The sequence below is a fragment of the Hemicordylus capensis genome, chromosome 6 (assembly GCF_027244095.1).
Source record: "Hemicordylus capensis ecotype Gifberg chromosome 6, rHemCap1.1.pri, whole genome shotgun sequence".
Classification (NCBI taxonomy): Eukaryota; Metazoa; Chordata; class Lepidosauria; order Squamata; family Cordylidae; genus Hemicordylus; species Hemicordylus capensis.
This window is the reverse complement of record NC_069662.1, coordinates 8869540-8886586: the sequence shown is the minus strand read 5'-3', so window position 1 is coordinate 8886586 and position 17047 is coordinate 8869540. Positions and strand designations below refer to the sequence as shown.

The following is a 17047-nucleotide window of genomic DNA, read 5'->3' as shown; positions in this document are numbered from 1 at the left end:
ATGAGTTGGCTTAAGGCCCACCCCACCATTAACACATGTGGGGTAGATTGTTGATGGTGGACCACATTGTATCTTGGGCCCACCTTCCTGCCCAGGTATTTGTGCTTTCCCCCTGGCTGGTTATCCAAAGCGGCTAGCACCCCGATCTCCTCATTTGCCAATCCCAAGCACGCAAGTGTGTGTGGGACAGGGAAGAGTGTGGTTACACCCATAAAATATAGGAGCGAAGGGGTGGTGGTTCATGGAAATGCAGTCCTTCCCCACCACCTCAAGTAAAGCAGTTCCACTTCAAGGCACACTCCTCCAACGGGTTTGCACTCTCTGCTGCCCCTTGCCAGTCCCCAAGGAGGGGAAAAAAGGCCTTACTTTTGGTAAGGGGTAGATGCAGGAAGGCCCCGCAGAGCCACCCCCCTCCGTAGCAAATGATGCACAGAGCATTCTTTTCTGCCAGGGATCACCGGGCTTGTGGTTCTCTGCCACCTCCTGCGCCTCTCCCCCAAATAAAGCCTTTTTCTTTCTTTCTTTGGCTTTAGGAAGAAGCGGCTCAAGTGGGACGGTCAGAGCGTAATGTCAAACCCTCGGAAAGCCCCTTGAGGCTTTGTAGGTGACTGAGGAGAACATTAAGCTCTCACTCACACTTCCATTTTAGGCTGAGGCCCACACCCAGGACTCCTGGTCTCCAGGAGCAACAGAGGAAAAGAACATGAGGCCCAGGGCAGGAATCCCCACTGATCACCTCCTGGGGAGCAGGGGCTGCTGGAGGAGAATGTATCTTTCTCCTTTAGGCACAAACGGGGCGGGGGGGGGATGCATGGCCGGTTCCCACCTCCCCGCTTCCTGACACTCCGCCAAGGTGGGGAAATCCATTTTATTTAAAAAAAATCCTAAAAGAGTACATGTGCTGTTCCTTTCTCTTCCTGCCGGGACAAAGCAAAGGGTGACTGGTAGAGTGTCCTCCTGTTACATGTTCTTGGGCTTGGAGATGATGCCGTCGGGATAACGTTGCTTGAACTGGACCACCACGTCTGGGTCGAGCAGGTGGATTCCATCCAGCTGGTTGCCGAGGGTGATCCTAAGAGGGAGAGGGGAGGCGGTGCTTAGTCCCAGAAGCCCATAGTCAAGGCCAGAACGGGGTCCTTTTCCCCAGCAGGAAGGCATAAGGCAGGGGTGGTGCTCCAGATGTTGCCAAACTACAGCTCCCATCATCCCTAGCTGCAATGTATTGTGGCTGGGCATGCTGGGAGCTGTAGTTCAGCAACCACTGGTTGGGAACCCCTTGTATAAGGTATGCCCTCAGGACAGTTGTCTTGTAATCTGAAGGGCCGCAGTTTGAGCCTTGCAGAGAGCATGCTTTGCGAAGAGGGGTGCAGCTCTTGGGCAGAGTATCTGCTGTGCATGCAGAAGGTCCCTGCCTGGTTCAATCCCTGGTAGGGCTGGGAAAGACTCCTGCCTGAAACCTTGGAGAGCCACTGCCAGTCAGTGTAGACCAGGCCTGCTCAACTTAGGCCCCTGACAAAGCTGTTTTTGGACTACAACTCCCATAATCCTCAGCTACAGTGGCCAGTAGGGATCATGGGAGCTGCAGGCTGACATCTGCTGGAGGGCCGGAGCTGAGCAGTCCTGGGGTAGACACTACTGAGCTAGAGGGACTAAGGCAGGCATCCCCAAACTGTGGCCCTCCAGATCTTGCTGAACTACAATTCCCATCATCCCAGCCACAATACATTGTAGCTGGGGGTGATGGGAATTGTAGTTCAGCAACATCTGGAGGGCCGCCGTTTGCGGATGGCTGGACTAAGGGTCTGACTCAGCAAATGGCCACTTCCTAGGTACAGAGGGGGGTTCTCAACCTGGAGTATCCAGGTGGAGTATCCAGGAGTATCTTAAAATAAATAATTCTGGCTGGGGTTGATGGGAGTTGTAGTCCAACAACATTCAGGGAACCAAGGTTGAGAACCCCTGAATACAGCGTGGGTGGCAGCCAGAAGGCAAAGCTGCGCTCTCCAGCTGCTGGCCTAGCAGCCTTGCTCAGAAGAAGCTAAACTATTATTTATTAATAAACAAACCGTGCTTCCACAGGCTCCTTGAGGAAGGCCTGGAAAGGAACTGAATTTAGGTGGGTGGGGCTGAGGAACACAGGCAGCTGCCGCCTACCGAGTCAGACCCTTGCTCCATCTAGCGCAGCATGGCCGACTCTGACTGGCAGCGGCTTCTCCCAGGTTCCTGGCCGGAGTCTTTCCCAGCCCTACGCAGAGATGCTGCCAGGGAGGGAACCTGGGGCCTTCTGCATGAAGATGTGCACGGCCGACTCTGGCTGTTTGAAGGGCGGGAGAGGAAAAGCTGGAGCCACTCGCCTTCCCTCTTGGCGCTGCCGTGCCTGGAGCAGGGAGACTTCTCTCCTCCCTCCCCCTCAATGTCGGAGCTTCAGCCAGGGCCGGGTCTAGGGTTCCAGGCTCCCTGGGGCGGGGGCATGCTCAGTACAGCCCCTTCGCCGGGACGCAGCAATGAATGAAGATGGGCCTCGCCCAAGCTCCCTCCTTGGGAGCTGACTGTGGTGCCGTTTGCCGGGCGTGCCCAACCTCCCCTGCCTCTGCAGCCAGCTACGGCTGGCTGCAGAGGAGAGCTGGTCTTGTGGTCGCCAGCATGACTTGTCCCCTTAGCTAAGCAGGGTCTGCCCTGGTTGCATCTGAATGGGAGACTAGAACTGCAAGAGATTCCCCTCAGGGGATGGAGCCGCTCTGGGAAGAGCAGAAGGTTCCCAGTTCCCTCCCTGGCAGCATCTCCAAGATAGGGCTGAGAGAGACTCCCGCCTGCAACCTTGAAGAAGCTGCTGCCACTCTGTCATGACAATACTGAGCTAGATAGACCAATGGTCTGACTCAGTATATGGCAGCTTCCTATGTACGGCTGCAGCTCTACCTGGCTTGGGAGTGGCTGTAAAGCCTTTCCCTGCTCCACACAGTGAGGGCCGTCTGAGCTATGCCTCTTCCCACGCCCAGCCTAACAGCAGCATAAATGCAGAAGCCCGAGATCTAGCTGCCTGCAACACCATTCTGAGGGAGGACAGCCTGAGCGGAGTGCTAAAATGCTGCAGGGGATTCTGGGAAAGGCACTCCTTCCCTTTCACAGCGAGGCAACCTTGCCTCACCAGCTGCTGGGGGACCACAACTCCCACCCCACAACTCCTGTGGATGGTGGGCGTTGTAGTTCAAGAGCTGGAGAGGCAAGGTTGCCGACCCCTGGAAGAGGCTCTTGCAGAAACTCTTCTTCTACATTCATTTACAGGAGGGTGTTCCACTTTTTTTTTTAGATAAATCCATGAAAAGGGATGAGCAATAATGCCTACGGTAGAAGTGTTTCTTCTCTTAGTAATTAAACCTGGGGTGAAATTGACTGGCAACAGGTTTATGACAGACACAAGAGAGCTTGTGGAACTCACTGCCACAGGATGCGACAGTCAACAGCTTGGGTGGCTTGAAAGGGAGATTAGACAAGTTCATGGAGGAGAAGAGATGCGTCAATAGCTGTTGGTCACGATGGCCGTATGCCACTCTCCGTGTTTCATATACAGTACGCTACTGAGTGACAGGGCGGGGGTGTGCAGAGAGCAGGGGAGACAGACTGCCTTCAGGCCCTGCTTGGGGGTTTCCCCGGAAGCATGATCCTGGACTGAGCTTTGATCTGATCCAGCAGGATTCTTCTTACAGGAGTCATTCAGGGCCTGAAAGAAACCTGGGAAGTTTTCCTGCCCAGAAGGAAATCGATAGCTGACCCTGCATCTCTGGGCCTTGCACACTGGTGGGTTCTCCTTTGCTGGAGATTTCAAACAGGTTGGGCAGCCACCTGTCAGAAATGCTGAAGCCGTTGCCGGCACTAAGCAGCAGGGTTGGACTAGATGGCCTCCAAGCTCCCTTCCAACTCTTGGTTTTCTATGTAAATGCTGAATTGGGAAGGAAAGAGAGAGAAAACGTGGCCCACTGGCTTCTGCAAGTTTATTTTAAGCAGCTGCTCTGGCACTGACCCAGCTGGTCAACTACTGGGGTGGGGTGGGGTCGGCGGAGAGGAGAAGAGAAAAAGTATTTTAAAGAGGCCAACTTGAGAAGAGGAGGAAGAAACCAGTTTTGCAGCTTCTCTCAAGGGAACTGCATGCTTCCCACTAGGAACATAGGAAGCTGCCTTCTACTGAGTCAGACCGTGGTCTATCTAGCTCAGGATGACCTACACTGACTGGCAGCATCTCTCCAAGGTTCCAGGCATGGGTCTCTCCCAGCCCTCCCTGGAGATGCTGCCAAGGGATTGAACCTGGGACCTGCCGCATGCCAAGCAGATGCTCCATCACTGAGCTACGGCCCCACCCCCCTAAGGGGAGCCTCTGGCCGCGCTCGCAGGGAGTCTCCCATCCAAGTGCAAACCGAGGTGGACCCTGCTTAGCAACTCATGCTCTGAACCCCAAGAGCCGCTCTTGGGGATGGAAAAAAAGTCAGGCGGTTCCGGGCGCTCACCAGTTGGGCTGCACGTTGTGGGGCCGGCCGAAGAGCTCGATCTTGCGCGTCCCGGGTGAGAGTCGCTCGATCATGCCGTAGATCTCGTCGGGCTTGTGGCTGGTGGAGCGGACCTGGAGGAGCAGGGAGAGGTGCACGTTCATGGACAGGGAACGCGGACGCTGGGAGAAGCAACACCACTGTCGGCCCCAAGAGGGGGTGCTGGATGGACAGGCAAAGGGCCCCAAAGAGCCAATGTGGTGTAGTGGTTAGAGTGCTGGACTAGGACCCGGGAGACCCGAGTTCAAATCCCCTTTCAGCCATGAGACTTGCTGGGTGACTCTGGGCCAGTCACTTCTCTCTCAGCCTAACCTACTTCACAGGGTTGTTGTGAAAGAGAAACTCAAGTATGTAGTGCACCGCTCTGGGCTCCTTGGAGGAAGAGCGGGAGATAAATGTAAAAAAAAAAATAATAATAATAATCTCACCTCGGCCACAATGACATCACAGTCGAGACCCCGGTTGAAGCCCTGGGGGTTCCCTTTGACCCCGACCTGCCCGGAGAGAAAAGAAAACAGAAAGGCGCATCAGTCCAAAGGGGAGATTTTGACCGCCTGTAACCACTGCGACGCTGTGGCCCAGCTGGCTGCTAAATGCCTACTTTGCCTTTGTGTCTCTTTGCTGGGAGGAGGCAGGAGTGGGGAGGGGCTGATCTGGGCTGCAGCATGGTGGGAGGGAGAACCAGGGGGTGGGGGTGGGATCCTTTCCCCATTTGCCACGGAGCTGGCCTTGTGGTCGCAAGCATGACTTGTCCCCTTAGCTAAGCAGGGTCTGCCCTGGTTGCATAGGAATGGGAGACTTGATGTGTGAGATCTTCCCCTCAGGAGATGGAGCCGCTCTGGGAAGAGCAGAAGGTTCCAAGTTTTTTCCCTGGCAGCATCTCCAAGATAGGGCTGAGAGAGATCCCTGCCTGCAACCTTGGAGAAGCTGCTGCCAGTCTGTGTAGACAACATTGAGCTAGATGGGCCAAAGGTCTGACTCCGTATAAGGCAGCTTCCTAGGGAATTAAAGCAGCAGCCACCAGGCGCATCAGAGCTGGGTGCTGCCAATGGCAACAGAAGAGCCTAGAAGGAGGGCGCGTCAAAGGTGACGTGGACCTCTGTCACACATGACCACAATGGGCCAGAGAATCATTCTCTCCACTTTCTCAAATAAGGGCCTGACCGGGGAATAGCAATAGCACTTACATTTATATACCGCTCTATAGCTGGAAGCTCTCTAAGCGGTTTACAATGATTTTAGCATATTGCCCCCAACATTCTGGGTACTCATTTTACCGACCTCGGAAGGATGGAAGGCTGAGTCAACCTTGAGTCCCTGGTCAGGATCGAACTTGCAACCTTCTAGTTACAGGGCGGCAGTTTTACCACTGCGCCACCAGGGGCTCTTTTTTACCACTGCGCCACCAGGGAAGCCATGGAAGATGCATGGACACTTCTGAGCATGCCTCATGAGGACTAGTAACTGGCCATTTCATTTTTTAAGATAGCAAGAAATCCCCACCATGCTAGGCTGCTGTACCCGATGGACTCCATGTTGATGGGGCCTGTGCTCTAGAATTTCAGGGATTCTCAACGTCGGGTCCCCAGACGTTATTGGACTTCAACTCCCATAATTCCCAACCAAAGGCCACTGGGGCAGGGGATTATGGGAGTTGAAGTCCAATAACATCTGGAGACCCAACACTGAGAACCCTTGCTCGAGATCGGGGGTTCCCTGCCTGTGGTGCACCAGATGCTGCTGAACTACAACTCCCAGCCTCTCCAGCCACAATTGTGTCGCTAGGGATGCTGGGAGTTGTAGTTTCAGCAACATCTGCAGTCCCAGAGGATAGGAAGCCCTGATCCAGATGCACATAGCCTTTGCCTGTCAGGGGGCAGAGCTGCCCCCCTGCTCTTGGGATTTCTCGCCCAACCGCCCCCAAATTACCAAGCAGTGTTCCTTGCCGTGGTTCAGCCAGTGACCTGTCCGCCCCGTCCGGATGATGCGCTGGAGTTGGTTCGTTTTCACCCAAATGATCTCGTCCACTCGCTCATACCTGGGCGGGGGGAAGCAGGGAGTCAGAATGAGCATCAAGAAGAGAGATGCCGACAAAGCAGATGGACACACACACACGTATGTGATTCCACTCACCCCCAGAGATTGAGACATTCACGGCCCAGCTCCATGGCCCTGGGGGAAGGATGGAGAGAAACAGAAAGATGTGAGTCGTTCCCTCCCCAATAGGGCTGCTGTCCTCAGAAACACTTGCTGTAGGGGAAAGGGGAGGGAGAGTGGGTGTGTGGGTTCTCCCTCTCTAGGCTGGTGTCATGGTTCTAATGCCAGGCGAACACCAAGGGAGTCCTGGTTTCGCTTGGCCATGAGGCTCGCTGGGCAACCTGGAGCCAGACATTCCCTCCCTCCTCCTGACCTACCTCACAGGGTTGTCGTGGGGATAAAATAGGGGAAGCGGAACCATGTATGCTACCTTGAACTTCGTGGGAAAAGGGCAGCACAAACCTATATGAATTAACACATCCCTGTGACTGGAGCACATTGGTATGGAGGCTGGTCTTGGGGCAGGGAGCATGAATTGCCCCTTAGCTAAGCAAGGTCCACCCTGGTTGCACATGAATGGGAGACTTGATGTGTGAGCACTGCGAGATATTCCCCTCAGGGGATGGAGGCGCTCTGGGAAGAGCAGAAGGTTTCAAGTTCCCTTCCTGGCTTCTCCAAGATAGGACTGAGAGAGAGTCCTGCCTGCAACCATGGAGAAGCCGCTGCCAGTCTGTGAAGACAATACTGAGCTAGATGGACCAATGGTCTGACTCAGTATATGGCAGCTTCCTATGTCCATATTTATATTTCCCATACCAGCCTCCTGCCCCAGGCCTCTCTCCCAGGTTGGTCTAGTTATTGCCCATACCTGCCAGTGACCCACAGAAAGAGGAACCCCTCGTCCTGCAGCACGGGGATATTGAGGCGCCTCATCTCGTCGTCTGTGAGCGTCCCGTAGGGCAGCTCCATGTGGATGTCCCAGGGCGGGTCGGCCATCACCACGGCAAACTTGCCCAGGATGCTGACGTCCAGGTAGCGAATGTCACAGCAAATCCACTGCCACCAGGGAGAAAAGACTGCGTAATTTTAGGTTATTTCATTGACTGGAAATTAGGCAACAAAGAAACCCCTCAATTAACAACTCTCAAAGAAACAGCATAACATTTACATGTATTGTAATATCTCTTTTACATATAAACAACGTCTCATTGACATATATTTGCTTGAATTTTTATTTCTTCGTCGTGGTCTCTGTGCATCACACGTCTGGGATTTGCACCTGCACAGAGCCACAAGTTGGAATTTTCTAGAGCTTTACTATATGAAGTGTCGATGGTAGCCTCCTCCCCTGCCCCCATATATCTGCTTAAAATTTTGATTTGTTTTTTTTAGTCCCACTTGATCTGCCAGAATAAGCGATGCTGAAAATAAAATATTGTGGTACTGGCTGCAGAACCCAGCTTTCTGAGATTGGAGCTTTCATTTATTCATTAAGGCAGGTTTCTAGTCCCTGTGGCCAAGGCATAAACTTGATGTGCAGGGTACAGAGAAGCCAGGATGGGGTGTGGTTGGTTTTCTTTCCAGGATTCCCAGTGGTCGGAAAATGAGTTTCCTGTGCTTTTATGCAGCACTTTAAGTTTCCACCTGCTCTCAGAACCAAAGCAAATAGGCAAGATACTCACGTATATGCAAATCAGCCTCATTTGCATAGATCATTTGTTCAGAAGGGAATCAGGCAAAAGCAGCTCTTACTCCAAACATGCCCCAGCCAGATGCCACTGCATACAATCACTGTGGGCTCCCTCCCACTCAAGATCTGGTCTCTTGCTAGCAAGCATGACTTGTCCCCTTGGCTAAGCAGGGTCTGCCCTGGTTGCCTATGAATGGGAGACTTGATGTGTGAGCAATGGAAGATATTCCCCTCAGGGGATGAAGCCGCTCTGGGAAGAGCAGAAGGTTCCAAGTTCCCGCCCAGGGCTGAGAGAGATTCCTGCCTGCAACCTTGCAGAAGCCGCTGCCAGTTTGTGAAGACAATACTGAGCTCGATGGACCAATTGGTCTGACAGTAAATGGCAGCTTCCTATGTCCAGCATCAGCCCCTGGTGGCCCCAAGAGAGGAGAGCTGGTCTTGTGGTCGCAAGCATGACTTGTCCCCATAGCTAAGCAGGGTCTGCCCTGGTTGCATCTGAATGGGAGACTAGAAGTGTGAGCACTGGAAGAGATTCCCCTTGGGATGAAGCCGCTCTGGGAAGCTTCCAAGTTCCCTCCGTGGCAGCATCTCCAAGACAGGGCTCAGAGAGATTCCTGCCTGCAACCTTGGAGAAGCTGCTGCCAGTCTGTGAAGACAATACTGAGCTAGATAGACCAAAGGTCTGACTCCGTATAGGGCAGTTTCCTATGTTCCTATGTTCCAGGTACCTGTGGGGGGAAGAGGCGGTCCACGCTGGAGTCCCTCCCCACTGCCTGGGGCAGCGCCAACTCCTGGCCCGGGATGAGCTCCCGCCCGCTGGGGGCGTCCAAGTCGGTGCAGGCGTCGATCTCGTAGTGGACGTACTTGCAGGTGTCCATGTGGAAACAGGTGTTGAGGAAGGAGCAGTCGCCCAGCGACTCGTCCGTGTGCTTGTTGATGATGCGGCTGGCGGAGGGAGAGGAAGACGGAGGCAGCCTCTAAGTCCACTAGCCAAGTCCAAAGCAGCATCCAAGTACGTCGGACCGCCCAGCAGCCTCTGGTCTTGAGGTAGTAAGCATGGAGGGCCCCCTTTGCTAAGCAGGGTCCACCCTGGTTTGCATTTGAAGGGGAGGCCGCAGGTGTGAGCTCTGCAAGATATTCCCCTTAAGGGATGGGGCCACAGCTCAGTGGAAGAGCATCTGCACGCCGGGATGCAGAAGGTCCCAAGCTCCCTCCCTGCCACCTCCAGATTAGGGAGGTGCACAAACCGGCCCGGAGGCCATTATAGAGGCCTCCAAACTGATTCTAACGTGGCCCGGTCTGGCGCTGGCAGGGGGTGGTTCTTTAAGGGCAGGGGGTTTGCACATACCCCTCCCGCCACCTTCCCCCTGCCGGCGCTCCATTTTTTTGGAAATGCAACCTTGGAGAAGCTGCTGCCAGTCTGTGTAGACAATACTGAGCTAGATGGACCAAGGGTCTGACTCGGTAGAAGGCAGCTTCCTCTGTTCCCAGAAGTCAAGACAAAAAGTCCTCCGACTTCGACTCCTCCAGCACTTAATGCCCTGCCCACAGCAAGGAATGGACTCCCCGCTGCCCAGCTTCTCCTGCTCTAACCACTATCCTCCACTGCAAGCACCAGAAATGGAGCCCACAACGTCCGCCCGGCGGCTCTCACCCATTCCATTGGGCGGGGGAATGCACCCCTGGGGCTGGCTGGAGTAGGGCTTGTGGGAACAGTCTGTCAAGGACAAAGCACACCCAAGGCTCCCTAGGAGCTTTGTGACTGTACAGCAAGGCCCTGCCACTCATCAGGGAACAGCATCAGTGCCGCAGCTCCCGGTTCTTGCTCCCCCTTCCTAGAAGCTTGCATTTGGATCTGAGCACTGTCTACGGCAAGGCATTTGGCAGATCAGTGGAAGCGCTTCTGCTCTGCAGACACAAAGCCCCAGGTTGGGATGTGCATGTTTCGGAGGCCCTTTATGGTTTGAATGGTGGGTGGTTCCACCGGTTCGAAGGTCGGGTGTGCGTGTGTGCTGCTTTAAGGGCAGGGGAGGGTGCACATACCCCTCCCACTGCTTTAATTAATTAATTAATTAATTTTATTTAACATATTTTTATACCACCCACATCTTACACCTCTGGGCAGTTTACAAGATAAAACATTCAAACATTAATTAAAAACAAAAGCAAGCGATTTAAAACACAACCATTTCCACCTTTCCACCTGCCAGCGCTCCATTTTTGGCAAAGTCCATGGGGTGGCAGTGTACCTCCCTGTCGTCCCGTTGCCCCCATTTAACAGAACTAACCAGAAATCTCTGACGCGCCTGCAAGCACCGGCACATGCGCGCCTGTCTTTGCCAAAAATGGAGCACTGGCGGGGAGAAAGCGGCCGGAGGGACAGGTGCACCGCCCTCCGCCCTTAAAGCAGCATCTCCCACCCCCACACCCGGTTCTGTGCACATCCCTAGTCCCAGGCTCACCTGCTGGCAGCATCTCCGGGAAGGTCTGGGCAAGACGTCTGCCTGAAACCTTGGAGAGCTGCTGCCGGTCAGAGTAGACGATCCTGAGATAGAAGGACTAATGGTCTGACTCCGCATGAGGCAGCTTCCTAAGTTCCTAACTAGAGAAGGTGCCCCAGAACCCTTCTTCCCGGAGCTCACCGGAAGTGCAGCTTGCGACAAGGCCGGTCGGCGTCGTTGGCTTTCATGCACTCTTCCTTGGTCCCGTAGTCACAGAACTCCTGCACCTGAGCCCGGCCCCGCGAGCGGAACTTCTCCACGATGGACTGCTCCTTGGCTGTCGTCGTGTTCAGCAGCTCCAAGATCTCCTGGCTCACCTGGGGGACGAGCCCAGATTGGTGGAAAACAAAGAAAGCTTGTGTTTACTTTTTCAAAAAATTACAATTCAAGTTTCTAGCCCTCATGGGGTTAGAGCCCCTCATGGGTTCCCCATCCCCATCAGTATCCATTTATTATTTAAAAGCTTTGTGCCCCCATCTTCCAGGACAAAGTTCTCACAAGACAGCTAGCAAACAAAAAAAAACCCCAAAACCAACAAAGTACAGATCCACAACAAAATTTCGCAGGATATCCCTAGCGCACACATTCTACATGAGCATGGTGTAAGTTTTAGGCACCTTTCCCCTCAGAAACAGAAGAGGTTGTGACTCTCTTGTGGAAGTATTCTTCAAGCTGAGATATTTCCTTCTTTTTTTGTTCAAGCCCTCCTTCCCCCAAAACCACTCAGTCCCATTAGCTCTGCCCATCCGGTTGTCTGTTAACTGCTCTCTGCGTCTACAAACATTCCTCTCCACTTAGTTCCACAGGGAGTTTGGTGGGACCCCTTCGGTCTCCCTGCCCCTGCCCGATTGGTACAGGGGCTCAAGAGGGTCCCACCTCCCTTAAAGGAGTCCGCTGGCAGTGGGTAAAGCACAGCACCGCACAAGGGGAAGAGTGCCTGCAGCATAGTGCCAAGAGGGACTATGCAGAGTATTCCGCTTTGGCCAAAGTTTCGCCCAGGCCCCAAACAAGAATTAACCAGGGAGCCGCACATCAGGTTGACGGGGGCCACCACTGGCCCCGGGGCTTCGAATGAAGAGCACCCCGTCAACCTCACACATACCGACCCCCAGGGGATTTGGGGACGCCCCCGGAAGCCCCCACCTTCTTGCTCTGCTGCTCCTTCGTGGACTGCTGGCTCAGCAGGCTCTCGATCTCCAGGTCCAGATCCGACGCCTGCTTCCGGGACTTCTTGGGGGGCTCCTTGAGAGGCTCCAACGAGGCCGAGGCAGAGGGCGCCGCCCCAGGCGTGGAGGCGGGCACCCCGGGGTCCTGCTCCGCCCGCCGCTTGGCGCCCCCGGCCCCGACCCCTTCCACCGGGCCCTTCTTCTCGGCCACGGCGCCCATCATGGCCGAGAGCTTGGAGTGGTCGGCGTAAGTGACCAGCATGGGCTGGTCGTCGTCTTGGAGGAGGCCCCGTTTCACCTCGATCAGCTCTTGGGCGGCAAATTTCTGCAGCAGGCTCTCCACGCTCCGCTGGGTGGCAGGGGCTTCGGGCTGCAGGGCAGCAAACAGGCCAATCAGAGAGGGGCGGGAATGAATGAATGAATATAAACATTATATTTCCTCATCTAGGGGCTCCTTCTTCACCCCTCCTTATTTTCTTCATTATTTGAAGGGCCACCGGGGAGAGGGGCAAACATAGGCCCCCTCTCCCCTGGCTGTGCCCCTGGAAAGGGGCTCGAATTTACTCTGGATAGGTGGACATTATCGGATACAGCATTAATTATTATTATTATTATTATTTTTACATTTTATATCCGGCTCTTCCTCCAAGGAGCCCAGAGCGGTGTACTACATACTTGAGTTTCTCTTTCACAACAACCCTGTGAAGTAGGTTAGGCTGAGAGAGAGAAGTGACTGGCCCAGAGTCACCCAGCAAGTCTCATGGCTGAGTGGGGATTTGAACTCGGGTCTCCCGGGTCCTAGTCCAGCACTCTAACCACTACACCACGCTGGCTCCAGTAGCATTAACTGTGCTACTGTTAATTCACTGTTTAATTGCTTTCCCTTTTTGACCTGTATGGAATTATTTGCCGATCTGTGACCATATCAATAAAGATTGGTTGATATATATCTCTGTGGCATCATTAGCAAAAAAAGTAAGCAGAGAGAAGGGGCAAGCCACATTCACTGCATAGTCCAATCCAGAAGAGGAGAGGGAGAGTAAAAATTTGGGGGTCGGGTGGTTTTTGGTCCTCCAAGGTGGACCAAAAGTGACAGACACCACAATGATGGCAAGTAACATCAAAGCCAGGTGGCCCACCTGAAGCTCTGTAGCTGTTGGACTACAAATCCCATCATCCCCCACAATAAATTAAGATCACCAGGGGAGGTCTGGTCACAGTTGCCACCAGCACGGGCCTTCCCTAGGGTTGTCCCTGGGCTCTGGAGACTGGAACGCACTCCCAAATGAAACCAGAACCTCTCCATCTCGGGCTGGTTTTACGCAACTCTTGAAAATGCACCGATTTTATCCGGCTTTGGGTTTATAATGTTTTAAGAGTTTCATGGATGGTCATTTTGATTTGCTTTATGTGATTTAAGGTTTTAATTGTTGTGTTTTAATTTATAAACCACCCAGAGATTTTTTGTGGGGCAGTATATAAACACACGCCCATCATGCCGCACCGCAATAAATTGTGGCAGGAGTGATGGGAGTTGTAGTCCCTGTGCAGACGTTATGTTGAACCCTCATACATAGGTACAGATCTGTACACAGGCACAGTTATTCACACATTATAGTGAGCACAAGGGCAGCTGTACATTTCCTATCTTTACCCTGAAATTGAGGAGCCTGTACCAAGATTCGCTTTTAAAATCAGCACAGACCCAGACATCCACCCAAAAACATGTACAAACGTACAGGCATCGGTACACTTGTCCAACATGATGTCTGAATAGGACTAAGAAGACCGCCAGCCTAAAACACACAGGGCACCGATTTCAGGTGTCCGGATTGGCAGAAAGGTTTGGTGAGCATTTAGAAGCACGGACATGTGAACTACATGGGTTTAACTGTGAGGAGACTTCTGCAGGCCAGAGGACGCTACAGTTCTTGAGGCAAATCCAATTGAAAGCAGGGGGGTTGCTTCCGAAAAAATGAGTGGTTGCATGGAACATATTGTGGCTAGGAATGATGGGAGTTGTAGTTCAGCAACATCGGGAGGACCACGGGCTCAGAGCCCCTGAACTAGAGCAGAATGAAGGGGAAGAAGGACTCTGTATTGTTCCGAGTCAAGGAAGTCCAACTTCTGCACCAGGAAAAGCTGACCATATTTGCACACATCTGCTTGTTTTGCATCATTCATTCTGCATTTGCAAACCACAGAGAAGGCAAAGCACTGAAGTCCTAACCCAGGGTTGTACAATTCTGGCCCTCCAGCTGTTTTTGGATTACGACTCCCATCATCCCTAGCCACAGTAGGAAATAGTCAGGGATGATGGGAGTTGTAGTCCAACATCTGCAGGAGGGCCAAAGCTGTATGACCCTGCCCTATCCTCTTTATTTTATTGTATTTATTTAAAAAAACCATTTTATTTAAAGCATTTCTATATCGCCCAAAATCTGCGTCTCTGGGCGGTTCACAATGAATTCCTCTTGGCTAGAGGATTCCCCACTGCTTTGGCTTCCAAGGTTTCACCTGGTGTTGCCGGGTGGAAAAATGATTTCAAATCATTTGCAAAATAATTTCAAAAAACAAATACTTCATTTCAAGCTCGCCCATCTCAAGGACCAGCAACTTGCTTTTTGGTCTTCAAATGGAAGCCAAGATGTTCACGGTGCTGGATTCTTTGCCCATTACCACAATCTGCCCTTGCTCAGAAACGAAGATGCCCGAGATTCAACGTCCTCTGCACAGAGATTCCATCCCGATTCCCACATCCCTGGGGATCAGTACATGTGACCAAAGGAAGACCATGCCTCCATCACACTCACCGTGGAAATGGCATGGCAGATGGACAGGGCATCCGTGGGCAGTGCCAGCGCCAGGTCCGAGAGGTGATGCAGGAGCTTCTTCTCGAGTTCGGGGTCAGTCACCAGGTCCCCGGGCTCTGTCGCTGTGCTGGGTGTGACAGACGAAGGCACCGGGCTGTCACTTCGGAAAGGAGGGGTGAGCACCAGCTCTGGGTTCCGGAGGTCTGGGATAAGGAGGGAGGAAAGAAAACAGCAAAATGAAAGAAAACACTCAAAGAACTGTGTGTTATTTTTCACGCCTCCCCCCATCCCACCAGCTTTGCCTCTGGGGACTTGGGGAGGAAAACAGGTCTTGTGGTGGCAAGCATGAATTTCCCCTTTGCTAAGCAGGGTCTGCCCTGGTTTGCATTTGAATGGGTGACTACACGTGAGTGCTTTAAGATATTCCCCTTAGGGGATGGGGCCAGAGCTCAGTAAAAGAGCATCTGCTTTGCATTCAGAAGGTCCCAGGTTCAGTTTCTGGCATCTCCATCTTTCCAGGCTGGGAAAGACTCCTGCCTGAAACTCTGGCTGCTGCTAGGTGAGCCAACAGTCTGATTTAGAATTAGGCAGTTTCCTGTGTTCCTATGTACACTCCAACCCACCCTTTGACAATCTGATAGCCAGCCTGGATTGGACCAGAAGTCCCAAATCCAGTTTCCAAGAGCAGCCAGTCAGATGCTTCCAGGATACCCACAAGAGGGGCACAAAGGCAATAGCCTTCTCTGTTGATTGCCTCAACTCCTGCTATTTAGCAGTCTACTTCTCCACTGTATATGGAGGTTCCATTGAGCTACTGTGGATAATGGTCCGTGTCAGGATGCTGACAGTTGTTCCTAATTTGAAGTGACCATCTTGGCTTGCAGATCACAGCTCAACCCAATGAAACTGGCTGGCAGGAGACTCGGAACAGACAAAAGGAAGTCCTTCCTCATGCACTGCATAATTAACTTGTAGAATTCACCACCACAAGGTGCAGGTGTAAGAAAGTAACCATACAGCTCAAAGGTAGAAAACATGGTTTGCAAGCAGAAGGTTTCAGGCTCCATCCCCAGGATTCTTAAAAAGGATCCTGGGCAGAAGAGCTGGGAAAGACCTACTCCTGGAGTCTTGGAGGGCCACGAGCTGCAATACTGGGGAAGGGGGCAAACAAGGATTGGGTTCTGCAGAAGGCAGCTTTATAAGATGCGCTGCCGACTGCTGCCTTAAACAGCTTTAAAATTTAGGAGGATTTGAAAAATCTGTGAAGCAGACTGGAGAGGTCTTTGTCAACAGCTATTGGGAGTGAACTGCCTGAGTGGAACTGGCAGGTTCAGAGGTCCTTTCTTGGAAGCCTCCTGGCTGTCCTCTGTAGGAAAGAAAATGCTGGGCTGGATGGACCTTTGTTCTGATCCAGCAACGGTTGTTGCTCATCCTACTTAAAAGGAGCCTCCATGTTCAGAGGCACTGTATCTTGAATGCCTGTTACTAGAGAGACATGCAATAAGGAAGGATTGTTGCCTCCTGCTTCCACACTTCCTGGCTGTCCTCTCTTGGAGACAGGATGCTGGGCTAGGCAGACCCACTTAGTGTAGGGATCTTTATATCTTCCAGAGCCTCTTGCCCTCCCTGATGTTTTCTGACCCCCACTGCAGCCACATGATTCCCCCATAACTTCTGATCCCCATCAGTCCTCCTCCCTTCCCCCTCCTCACCCAAGGGTTCCTGTTTGCGCCTCCTTTGCAACCGCTCCCGCAACGAGTCCAGCTGCTTCTTGTGGGCCTGGATCGAGGTCCATGTGTCCGACATAACCCCGGTTTAGCCGGGCGGCTACAATAAGGAGGAAAGGAGGGGGACGGACAGGCAGGAAACCGGAAGTGTTTCTTGTGGGACGAAGATAAGTGGAGCTCACTTCCGCTTTTTGCCCATACAGGGAAGCCTTCAAGGGCGCTTTCCCGCAGGAAAAAGTAACCATACTTGTTTATGGCGATTGAAGCTCAGGCAGCCATTTCGGAAATGGGTTTCATTTCATTCTCTCTCTCCCCCACGCTGTAAACGTAGGAAAACACCAGACTAGTCGTGCTACAGCTAAAGTGCGGGTGTCATGCTTTTTGTATTTGAAACCACGGCCATCTCTCGTTAGGGTGCTAACAAAGGCAGCTGTCCATAGGACCCTCTATAATGATCCACATTTTTATTGCTGCAGTGATGTAGCAGGAGGTCATTCACAGTTCCGGGCACCTCCAGGTAGGACAAGATTTTTTATTGAACCAACAAACTACCAAAGCATACGGTACGTTGC

At 52.7% G+C, this 17047-nt stretch overlaps 1 protein-coding gene across 1 annotated transcript; it reads right to left on the bottom strand.

Annotated features, from left to right (window-relative positions):
• Window positions 1-854: 854 nt before the first annotated feature.
• Window positions 855-16626, bottom strand: METTL3 (methyltransferase 3, N6-adenosine-methyltransferase complex catalytic subunit). The gene is made up of 11 exons (XM_053263061.1): window positions 16461-16626; window positions 14749-14951; window positions 11913-12305; window positions 10911-11086; window positions 8997-9213; window positions 7447-7634; window positions 6675-6713; window positions 6471-6579; window positions 4970-5035; window positions 4503-4615; window positions 855-1072 (listed from the first exon to the last, which is right to left on the bottom strand). Exons 1-11 carry the CDS (start codon window positions 16552-16554, stop codon window positions 961-963), a joined length of 1710 nt encoding a protein of 569 aa, XP_053119036.1. The 5' UTR covers window positions 16555-16626; the 3' UTR covers window positions 855-960.
• Between the last annotated feature and the right edge of the window lie 421 nt (window positions 16627-17047).

What these genes read in the sequence shown, in the direction of transcription:
- METTL3 (XM_053263061.1), bottom strand. Translation starts at nt 16,554, where the DNA reads ATGTCGGACACATGGACCTCGATCCAGGCCCACAAGAAGCAGCTGGAC. An exon ending in GCGCAAACAGGAACCCTTGG is followed by an intron (nt 14,952 to 16,460) that starts GTGAGGAGGGGG and finishes TCCTTATCCCAG; the next exon opens with ACCTCCGGAACCCAGAGCTG. An exon ending in GAATGTCTCAATCTCTGGGG is followed by an intron (nt 6,580 to 6,674) that starts GTGAGTGGAATC and finishes CCCCCCGCCCAG; the next exon opens with GTATGAGCGAGTGGACGAGA.